General features: G+C 48.3%; 1 protein-coding gene across 1 annotated transcript; it reads left to right on the forward strand.

The window, feature by feature from the left end:
- Window positions 1-9474: 9474 nt before the first annotated feature.
- Window positions 9475-11062, forward strand: SNAPIN (SNAP associated protein). Its single transcript, XM_049782357.1, has 4 exons — window positions 9475-9639; window positions 10114-10160; window positions 10343-10461; window positions 10828-11062. The coding sequence occupies exons 1-4, from the start codon at window positions 9497-9499 to the stop codon at window positions 10927-10929; spliced, it is 411 nt and encodes a 136-aa protein (XP_049638314.1). The 5' UTR covers window positions 9475-9496; the 3' UTR covers window positions 10930-11062.
- Window positions 11063-11756: the final 694 nt, after the last annotated feature.

The raw sequence follows: 11756 nt of genomic DNA on the forward strand, positions 1-11756 counted from the left end.
GCTCACCACCATCTCTTTTGTTAAAAATCACCAGAATTGGCCCCAGTTGGCTTGAATATATGACCAGGAAATGTACGTACATACACACATAGGTCACAGTTTTATCTCTGGTGTAACAGGTGTGATTCCATAGGACAGTCTTGGGCATGGTTGGGTTTTCTTTTGTAAATTAAAATACATGATTTACAAAGTTCTTGATAGTTGTTTCAGACATTCAATATTTCAACACCGATCCCACTACCTTTGTGACCTTCCCTTCACCAATATTTCTGGGTTCCTACCCACTTCTTGGGTTTTTTTTCCCTTCAATTTGTTTTGGGGCTACACCCAGTGATGCTCAGGGATTTACTCCTGGCTCTACACTCAGAAATCACTCCTGGCAGGCTTGGGGGGACCATATGGGATGTGAGGAGTCAAACCGTCCATTCCAGATTGGCCACATAATTGTAAAGAAACCTAGTTATCAAAAGGCTGTAGCACTTTAATCCTATTTATCTTTACACCACTGCCATGAAGTAGGCCCCCCATCAAGAGGCCCCATTGCATTCATGGCAGTCTTTGCATCCATAACAAATTGCTGTTCTCAAAGACACCTCGAGTGCATGGCTTAGTTGTCAGCTGTGACCCAGTAGGAAAAGTGATCTCTACTACTGGGTGGTAGAGACTCAGCACAGCTTGATCCCAAGATGCTTCATGGTGTGTCAGTGCCCATGGCAGATGTTCAGGCACACTGTTACTGCACTGCATGGGGTTCAGTTGGTAAAGTAGGGGCTTGGGGGTGTCCAGAAGTGCTGAAGAGAGAATCAGACTGCAACCCATGAGAGAAAGTGGGACTAGACAAAATGGTGTCCTAACTTTTAGGAAGATAGGACCAAGAATGTAGCTGAATTCAATAGAGCATTTGCCTTCACATCCCCAGCATCACCATAAAAGGAAGGAATGGTATTTGTGAGCAGAACTCCATAGAATGGGGCCTAAGCGATAGGCCCCTTTGTTTTGCACATGGCTGCCCCCAAATTTGACACCCAGGACCGCATAGTTTCACACCTAGCAGTGTTCAGGAGTACTACTGGTTCTGTGTTCAGGGATTATTCCTGGTGGGCTTGGGAGACCAAATGTGTGAGGGAATCAGGTCCAGTTCAGTAGGTACAAGGCTCTACCCACTGTACAGTTCCCTTTAATTTTTGGGCCAGAGTGCTGGCCTGTGCTAGGACATCATGTGATGCTGGGAATGAAATCTGGGCCTCCCACATATTCATGGGAGTTTGTATTCAGCCCCTTGAGGCCTCTGGCTCCATAGAACAGGCTACTTTTTTCACTATACCTGTCTTGTTGGATGCTCAGAATCACTTCTGGCAGTGCTCGGAGGACCCTGTGGAATACTGGGAATTGAACTGTAGTTGGCTATGTGTAAGACACATGCCTTAACCACTACAATCTCCAGCCCCTGAAAGGGTCTAATTTTAGGACCATTTCCTTATATGCCTCAGCCCTCTGGACTAGAAGAAGGGTAGGGGATAAGATTACTGGGTCCTTTGAGAGGGTGATTCCTGTGGCATCAGGTATGCCTAAATCAGCTTTCAAATTGCTTCCCTTATCCTATTGTTTCCAGTGCCACCTAAATCTACTGGGACTCAGTGCTCTTCTTGCACACAAGGGGCCTGCCCCATTGCCTCCAGACCCATCTTCACGCTGGGTCAATTTTCCAGAATATAAGCACGTGTGTTTGACGTTCTCCTCAGAAAATGTCAGATCCCCACCTCATGGTCAGGACTAAGGTGGCTGCCAGTAGAGATGGACACCAGAGCCTTAGCCACTGTGTCCACCCAACCTCTTGAAAGCACTAGGTATAAACCAGAGTATGCTCAGTGGAGCTGGAGAGACAGCCTACGTAAGGTAAGGCACTTGACTTGTACTGGCCTACTCAGTTTCAACCCCCAGGACCCCATAGGGCCCTTCTCCATCCTCACCAGAGTGTTCTCTGAGCACAAAGCCAGAAGTAAACCCAACTGGATGTAGCCTACCCACAACACACCAAAAAGAGAAATTTTTTTTAAAGGCACCACCATTTCAGGCTGCCGTTTGTCAGCTCTTGCTCTGTATCTCCATGTGTGACCCTGCATCGCATGATGTGGAGCATAGGGATCCCCCTTATCCCCCTGCCAGCACATGCCCCTAGAAATAAGATTTTTAAGCAATAGGACCTCACTGAGAACAGGACTCCACAACCCATAATCTTTTTATTTTTGGTTTTTGGGTCACACCCGGCAGCGCTCAAGGGTTGCTCCTGGCAGGTTCCAGGGACCATATGGGATGCCGGGATTCGAACCACCACCCTTCTGCATGCAAGGTAAACACCCTACCTCCATACTATCTCTCTGGCCCCTCACAACCCATAATCTTAATTGGTAGCACCATAGCCCCTGTTCTAGGCTCCCTGTGGTCTTGTCAGGTAGTTCCAGCCAATACTCAGGGCAGCAGCTGGCTGAGCACAAACCAGCAGGGCCATGCCCAGAAAAGAGGCCCCTGGAGAAGATGAGCTCAGTGGCTGTGCCTAGGGAGGGGCCTAGCCCCTGTCTTCTCTTCCCATGGCCTGTCCCTTCCTTCCTACATAGGCCCCCACCTCCCAGTAACTCTCAAGGCACTATGGGAAGGGCCAGGGTGTCTTGCCTCTGGAGGCCTCTAAGGACTCTGCTGCTGTTTCTTAGCTGAAAATATTCTCCTGCTCATTAAGTTGCCACTGTAGGGACAAGGTGCCTAGGGACATTCTAACTCTCTGCCTTCCCCACATAGCAGCCCCTAGCTTTTTGTTAAGGATCTCCCCATCTCCACATGCTTCCTGTTCCATCTTCGTCTTTCAGCTGCAAGGCCCGATGAGAAACAGCCAGGCCCACTGACTGCCCTACATTATCCCCAGATAGACTCTCCCACCAGCTCTCTGGCTGGAGCCCTGACTGGCCCAGGGCTCGGAGGCAAATGAGACAAATTGAAATCTGGAAGTAAAGACTGAGGCCCAGGAGCCCCAGGACTTGAGAAGGGGTTGGCAGTCCTCAGGCCTGGGCCTCTAGACCATGTGGGCAGGCATGTCCCATGAGACCTCTCTAAGGTTCACTTGGATTAATAGGCCAAAAGAAGAAAACAGCAGTTTGGTGCTTACATTGCACATAATCCCTGAACCTATAGGGTTTCAGTCCCTGTTAGGATCACCTGATAACCACCTGGACTAACTCCTAAATGCAGAGATAGGCTTTAACCCTAGAATCAGGGGTCTCAAAGTCGTGGCCCGCGGGCCGTTTGCTGCCCTCTGTACAACATTTTGTGGCCCTAGAGCAGTGGTCCTCAAACTATGGCCCGCGGGCCACATATTGTTTTTGTATCTGTTTTGTTTCTTCATTGCAAAATAAGATATATGCAGTGTGCATAAGAATTCGTTCATAAGTTTTGTTTTTACTATAGTCAGACCCTCCAATGGTCTGAGGGACAGTGAACTGGCCCCCTGTTTAAAAGTTTGAGGACCCCTGCCCTAGAGGAATCTTTTTTTGTTTTGTTTTAGTTGTTTGGGTCACACCCACCAATGTTCAAGGCTTATTACTGACTTTGCACTCAAGGATCACCACAACTTTGCCTCCTGCGTCCCCCAGGTAAATTGAGTTTGAGATCCCTAGATCCTTGATGGCAAACCTGTGGCACGCAAAGGCCTTGCAGCTGGCACGCAGGAAGGTCTGCAATTAAGATATGCGGCACAGCTGGAGGCGAGTGTGCCGGCGGCGTCTGCTTTGCAGCTCACCTGGCGGACTGGCCATTGGGAGGATCTGGCATTGTGTGGCAGTTTGGGCACTCGGGTTCAAAAAGGTTAGCCATCATTGCCCTAGATCATCACTAGGTATGGAACAATAATAAAAGACCAGAGAACTAGAACAAGGATAAGGCACTAGCCAGTCGGTATGGAACAATAATAAAAGACCAGAGAACTAGAACAAGGATAAGGCACTAGCCAGTCTGATTTCGATTCCTAGCATTGCACAGGGTCCCCTGAGCATTTTGGAGTGAGTACTGCTGGGTGTGGCAACACACCTCAGCAACACAATGTCCTGCTCTACCAGAGCTGCTATGTGGGAGGTCAGCAAGTAAAGGGTGTGACACCCTCCATCCCAGGGAATAGAGAAAATGCAAACAACCTACTCCCAGGATCTCTTGCCAACAGTCACCCCCAGGAGCTCCCACCCAGGTATGCTACCTGCTCTCTGCTGCATGGAGAGGGAAGGGAGGAAAGCAAGAGTAAAACACAATGCAAATGAAATGCACTGCAGGGGGTAAAAAAAAAAAAAAAGCACTGCAGGGGCCAAAGGGGTAGCACAACACAGCAGGTAGGTCATTTGCCTTTCAGACATTCCATGGTCTCTTAAACCAAAAAATAAAAAGAAAAGAAATCAGTTCTGGCTTGGAGGACCATATGGAACGCTAGGGGATCAAACTGCGGTCTTTCCTAGGTCAGCTGCGTGCAAGGCAAACGCAGCCCTTTCTTCTGGACATGCCTGCCCGAAACTGGCCAGGGGACAGCAAACTCGCATATATGCACACAGAAGCTGGAGATAGGAGACCAAGGGTGGAGAGTTTTGGTGACCTACATCTCCATGGCTTCAAGAACACTGACAACTGGTAGCCTGCTGCATTGAGCTGTGGATAAGGAGAGAGGAAGGAGCTTTGCACTGAGTACGTATCTCCATATCTGCCATGGAGCCTACCGTCTGCTACAGATCCCAAAAATAAACTGAGTCATGGTCAGAGAAAATACAAAGTTGTGGCACTTGTCTTGATTCCTCTGCACCCCATATGGTTCCCCAAGCCTGCGAGGAGGAATGATTCCTGAGTGGAGAACCAGGAGTAACACCTGAGCACTGCTGGGTGTGCCCCCCCCCCGCCCCCCAAAAAAAGAACTGAATTAGAACCCCCATTGATCTATTACCAAACTTCTGGGTTTCTCTTGGACACTGCACAGCCTACTTCCCTCAAATGACCTAGGGCCCCAGAAAAAATGGATTCTACACTCCCTTTCGGCATTCTTTCCTCCAGGAAGTCTTCCTCGGGTTGGGATTTCAAAGCACAGATGGCCCTGAAAATAGAGAACCAGGGGGAGGTATTGTAGGCCTGCTGAGAGATAAGGGCTGACTCCCAGATCCCTGAGAGGGAGGAGATAACAGTGGAAAGCAAAGCATAAAAACAAAATAGGGTCTCCTGAGCAAAACAGCCTTTGAAGTAGGATACTCAGATAAGACGTTTACACTAAAAATTGTTACTTGTCTGAAATTCCCTTCACCTTGCCAACTCTGAGACCTTTGATTTAGCTCCTTTTCTGAATCTGGCAGCCCTACTTTTCAGATAACTGAAGGAGCTGTAGCCTGATTCGGTGGTTGACTCCCTGGGAATGTCCTGACCAGTGTCAATGGAGGCAAGCTTAACAAGGTGGTCTCTAAGAGTGTCCCAAACGCACTTGCAGGTGGCCAACCCAGGTTCAATCCCCAACATCCTACATGAAAGTATGCTAGGAGCAATTTCTGAGTGCAGAGCCAGAAATAACACCTGAGCGCTGCCAGATGTGACCCTAAAACAAAACAAAAACTTCCATGTTGGAATGCTGATCCTACCCCAATCAATAATTGTACTCCACTCTAGAGTGTGACCTGGTGATAGTATATTGGATTATTCCTTAGTTGGTATTCTGCTCCCGCCCTAGGGTGGTACCTGATTCTTGTAAATAAAAGCAAGGGTTTGAGGAAGGCTGGGGCTCATTGTTCAGTCTTCTTCCACTGAGCTGCACTCCATCTTAGGAGCAGAAAGCTTTTGTGGTTTGAATTCCTTGCTTGAGCACAAAATTTCTAAACCCTTTTTTTTTTTCTGTGTCACACCCGAAAGTGCTCAGGGAATACTCCTGGCTCTACGCTCAGAAATCACTCCTGGCAAGTTCGGGGGGACCATTTGGGATGCCAGAATTTGAACCACCATCCTTCTGCGTCTAAGGCAAACGACTTACTGCTGTGCTATCTCTCCAGCCCCAGACAAACCCATTTTTGTTTTGTTTTGTTTTTTTGTTTTTGGGCCACACCTGGCGGTGCTCAGGGGTTACTCCTGGCTGTCTGCTCAGAAATGGGGGACCATATGGGACATCGGGATTCGAACCAACCACCTTAGGTCCTGGATCGGCTGCTTGCAAGGCAAACACCACTGTGCTATCTCTCTGGGCCCACAAACCCATTCTTGTACCTTTTCAGTGTGTGAATGAATTATTTTCTGCAGAGCTTTACAACTGGAACTGTTCCCCCTGACCTAATTGGACAGGGGAATGGGAACTGCCTTTCCAATCTGGGAGCTCAGTGGGAATCAAACTTTAACCAGTCTCCTAGAGAATGTGACACTTCATCTGGCGCCTGACGCCCAACTGGCAGTGCTCAGAGGTTACTCCTGGCTCTGCACTCTGCACCAGGTATGGCCAAAAAACTAAAAAAAGAGAGAAACGGGCCGGGCGGTGGCGCTAAAGGTAAGGTGCCTGCCTTGCCTGCGCTAACCTTGGACGGACCGCGGTTCGATCCCCCGGTGTCCCATATGGTCCCCCAAGCCAGGAGCAAACTTCTGAGCACATAGCCAGGAGTAACCCCTGAGCGTTACCGGGTGTGGCCCAAAAAAAAAAAAAAAAAAAAAAAAAAAAAAAGAGAGAAACTCCCCCATTTTTTTTGAGGGAGAAAGGGGTCATATCCAATGATATCAGGATCTTCCTCCTGAGTCAACTACATGAATGGAAGGCACCTTAGGCCCATTTTGTACCAGTCTTCTCCCACCATTTTCTCTTTGTTTTAGGGCCACACCTGGTGGTGCTCAGGGATGATTCCTGACTCAGTGCTCCGGGATCACTCCAGGCAGGCTTTGGGACCATATAGGGTGCTAGGGATTGAACCTAGGTCAGCCACTTACAAGGCAAGTTATCCAAGAAAAGGCTCAAACCGTTGTTGTTTTTGTTTTTGTTTGCAAAACCAGGAGGAGACGGGAAGGCACAACTCTGGGTATCCTGGGGCTACTCCCACTTTGTGCTCACAGGTACCTCCTTCAGTACTTGAAGGATCATACGGTGCCTAGTCCTTTGTGCCTCTGTTTCTTTCTGCTTCCTAGATTGTAAAAATGCCCCACGCGCCACACTTCCAACCCCAGGTGAGCAGGTCTGAAGCAGGGTCACCATACAAATTAATAAACCAAGTCAATCATGCGGGAGGGAATCATGGTGAATCATGGCTTCTCACTTTATGGTCTCTGGCCCGCCAAACCAAAACCTCTCTTTATTCATCAGTTCAAATCTTAACTGAGCAGAGAGGTTTCCAGTGAGAGACAAAAGGATCTATCCAGATGGACTTTTACAAGTCAAAGAGATGAGTGAAAAGAAAGAGGAAGGGGCTAGAGCTGTGGCACAGCAGTAGGCCGTTTGCCTTGCACACAGATGACCTAGGAAGGACTGCAGTTCTTGTTTGTTTGTTTTTCTGTTTTTTTGGTTTTGGGTCACACCCAGCAGCACTAAGGAGTTACTCAGGGCTCCATACTCAAAAATCGCTCCTGGCAGGCTCGGGGGACCATATGGGATGTTGGGATTCGAACCAATAACCTTCTGCATGAAAGGCAAACGCCTTACCTTCATGCTATCTCTCCAGCCCCAGGACTGCAGTTCTATCCCCTGGCGTCCCATAAGGCCCCCCAACCTAGGAGTGATTTCTGAATATATAGCCAGGAGTAACCCCTGAGTGTCACTGGGTGTGGCCAAAAACCCCAAAAAGAAAATAAGAAAAGGAAAGAGGAAGCTGGAAATTGCTTTTGTTTGGGATAAAAACAGGGTGTAATCTAACAACTCCCCCATTTTTGTTCAAAAAAATTGAGAAGGATTACATCATCTTGTTCTATTCTCCAAAAGAGGCAGGAACCCCCAGAAAGGAGCTAGAATAGTGGCTGTTAATTTGCATAGACACAAAAAGTTGGGGAAATAAAAAGAAAAAATCTTATCAGCAAGTAAAGTGATGAGGTAATTTTAAGCCAGTTACTGTAATAGCTAATTCCTAGGAATCACTGCTGGTGAGGATAGACTTGGCTGTAAAAGCATCACAAATTGTGCATTCATCATTCTCAAAACAATCAGCTTTTCCCTTTTTTTTTTTTTTTTTTTTTTGGTTTTTGGGCCACACCCGGCGGTGCTCAGGGGTTACTCCTGGCTGTGTGCTCAGAAATAGCTCCTGGCAGGCACGGGGGACCATATGGGACACCGGGATTCGAACCAACCACCTTTGGTCCTGGATCGGCTGCTTGCAAGGCAAATGCCGCTGTGCTATCTCTCCGGGTCCAACAATCAGCTTTTCCAAATCCTGTTTTAAGCATACCACAAAAGCTTTTTCATAGACTTCTATGAACTTAAACCTTGGAACCTTTCTGCAGATAGGCACAATTTAAAAATAAGTTTCTAAAACATTATTAAAATGAGCACTGTAATAAGAGTCTAAAATATTCAAGTTCCTTTTTCCTAGACTTCTGTGGAAATGAAAACATTAGAACATTTTTGCACAAACTTAATTTGAGAATAAGCTGCTGAATGATCTACACAATCAAGCAACGTAGCAATTGGGAAACATTCACTTGGATAGCCAAGAACCATAAAAATCTAACAACATTATGCATTTCCTGAGAACTGCAAACTAATATTAAACCATCGGAGTTGGATACATAATTATTTGTTTGCAGGGGGGCATAGGACAAAAATGTAGCTATTAAGTTCAATACAGGTAGGTAATGAACAACCAGGGATAAAGCATGTTCACTTTTGAGAAATGTCAAAAGTTTTTACCCGGGGCCGGAGAGATAGCATGGAGGTAAGGCGTTTGCCTTTCATGCAGGAGGTCATCGGTTCGAATCCCGGCGCCCCATATGGTCCCCTGTGCCTGCCAGGAGCAATTTCTGAGCCTGGAGCCAGGAATAACCCCTGAGCACTGCCAGGTGTGACCCAAAAACCAAAAAAAAAAAAAAGTTTTTACCCAACCCCTAGTTCCTTTCCTAGTGCCTGCCTGAAATGGGGGATATTTTCCTTTTGTTTGTTTGGTTTTGGTTTTTGGGTCACGCCCTGCGCTCAGGGGTCACTCCTGGCTCTGTGCTCAGAAATCGCCCCTGGCAGGTTCGGGGGAACCATAAAGGATGCCGGGATTCTAACCATTGTCCTTCTGCATGCAAGGCAAAAAGCCCTACGTCCATGCTATCTCTCCGGCCCGGGTTATTTTCCAATAGGAAAGAACTACAACTCCCAGGAGGCCCTAGGGTCGTTGACTCCGCCTTCCAATGCCATAAACTACAATTCCCAGAATCCCCAGGACCCGCGACGTAGCTGCTGTTTCCCGAGCGCCCCCTCGCGGCGCACGACGATGAGCGTTTCCGTTCCCGGCGGCCCTCGCGGCTTGGTCCTGGCATCGAGGCCTTGCAGATGGCGGGGGCCGGTTCCGCCTCTGTGTCCGGGGCAGGGACGCCGGTGGCGGGGCCCTCGGGCCGCGACCTTTTCGCCGAAGGGCTGCTTGAATTCCTGCGACCGGCTGTGCAGCAGCTCGACTCTCACGTGCACGCCGTCAGGTGCCCGAGGGAGGGTGGAAGCGGTGCCTCCATTCACCTCTAGGGGAAGGCAATCTGGGTGGCCTGGAGTGGAGGTGACAGTAAGAACCAACTGGGGGACTTTGAACGGAAGGCTTTGCGTGTCGTCTCCCAACAGTTCCAGTCATCGTGACCTGAGGAGTTAAAACTAGTGTGTCCCAACAGAACATAATGTAGGGATTGCTATTCAGTGGCTACCAAATTTTGGTGGTACCTCTGGGGACATTTTTCTGCTCCCAAGATATTTTCCAGCTCCCAGTTGATCGTAATTTAGGACTGTTAACGACAAGTAATTTAGGAGACTGTCAGACCAGTAAGAACTTGTTTGGGGGAATGGGGAAAAGGGTAGGAGACCATTCATGGGAGGCTCTGGGCGGCTTCCATGAGCTTCTTGGGAAGCCCGTAAGTGTCAGGAGCACCATTATCTGACATTGTATTGCGTGGACCTCTTTGCAGGGAAAGCCAGGTAGAGCTTCGGGAGCAAATTGACAACCTGGCGACCGGTGAGTGAGTGCCCCGTGCACCACCTGCATTTGGGATGGAGTTCTTCCCTTGCTCCCCCCAGCCCCCTGCAGGATTCTAGTGACTGGACCCAGGTGGAATGGAGTCTGACCCCACATGCCAGCCAACCTTCAGCCTGCCTTCTCGGAGATCAGAGAACACGCCTTCTTTCCATCCCCCCCAGAGCTCTGTCGCATCAATGAGGATCAGAAAGTGGCCCTGGATCTCGACCCTTATGTAAAGAAGCTTCTCAATGCTCGGCGCCGAGTCGTCTTGGTTAACAACATTCTGCAGAATGCCCAGGTAGGCAAACCTGCCCCCGATAGCCTTTTTTTTTTTTTTTTTTGGGCTTTGCCCTACTTTGCATGTCTTCAGGAGCCTGTCGTCTCCCAATACAATTCAAGTTATCATGACCCGATTAATTAGTGTGTCCTAACAGAAAATAATGTAGGGATTGCTATTCAGTGGCTACCTTTTTGGTGGTGCCAGGGATCAAACCCAGGGTCTCTTGGAAGGCAACTATTTGTTCTACCACTGAACTACCTCCCTGGCCCCCTGGGTGGCTATTGTTTAGTTCAGTACTGAGAGGTTGGACATTTTCCAGCTCCTAAGATATTTTCCATCTACTAGTTGATCGTAATTTAGGAGACTGCAAATCTTGTCTTGTAGGAACGGCTGAGAAGGCTAAACCACAGTGTTGCCAAGGAAACTGCCCGCCGAAGGGCAATGCTGGACTCAGGAGTTTACCCCCCTGGCTCCCCAAGCAAGTAAAAGGCCAGAAGATGGGCCTGGAGCCTCAGAATAGCACAAGTACTAATGCTCAGCTGCCTGATAGAAAACAGAGTCTTAAGTGGGAAGCCCTATTGTTATATAATGCACTTAAGTCTTGCTAATTTATGGGGGGCTCAAAGAAACCTGTGTACAAGGACTCCAAATTTGGGTCTTTAATGCTTAGGAGTGCAATTTTTTCTATTGTTTTTTTCCAAGAGAAGTCCCAAGTAATGTGCTGGACCAGACTGTGCTTGAGGATCACTAGGGCCAAAACCAACAGTGTTCAGGGGTTGGAAACTGTGGTGCAGGGCTTTGAACATGTGTCCAGCATCTGCATAGTAGCCACTCCTGACCACTGAGCTGTTCTTGGCCCCACATTTTTTTTTTAGGGGTGGGGGGATCTATACCTGATGATACTCAGGGTGCTGTGGGACTATATGGGATGCTGGGAATTGAACCCAAGTTGGCTAAGAACAAGGCAGGTACCCTAGCCACTCTATCAACTCCAACCCCCAACACCATTTTTTCTTTTGGTTTTTGGGCCACATCCTGCAGTGCTCATGGGTTATTCCTGGCTCTATGTTCAGGAATTACTCTTGGCGGGTTCAGAGAATCATGTGGAATGCCAAGGATCAAACCCAGGTCGGTTCCTGCAAGGGGCCTATACCTACCTATCGCTCTTGCCCCTGATCTTTTTGAAGGCCCACCTTCTGACCATTAACCAGGAGGTTCCCTTCAGTATTGCCTGCTGATTCACATGACTGCAAATTCTCTTCCTGCAACTTTGCTTTTCTTGGTTTACTCTGAGATTTTAAAAGAGGACAGGC

The sequence above is a fragment of the Suncus etruscus genome, chromosome 10 (assembly GCF_024139225.1).
Source record: "Suncus etruscus isolate mSunEtr1 chromosome 10, mSunEtr1.pri.cur, whole genome shotgun sequence".
Lineage (NCBI taxonomy): Eukaryota > Metazoa > Chordata > Mammalia > Eulipotyphla > Soricidae > Suncus > Suncus etruscus.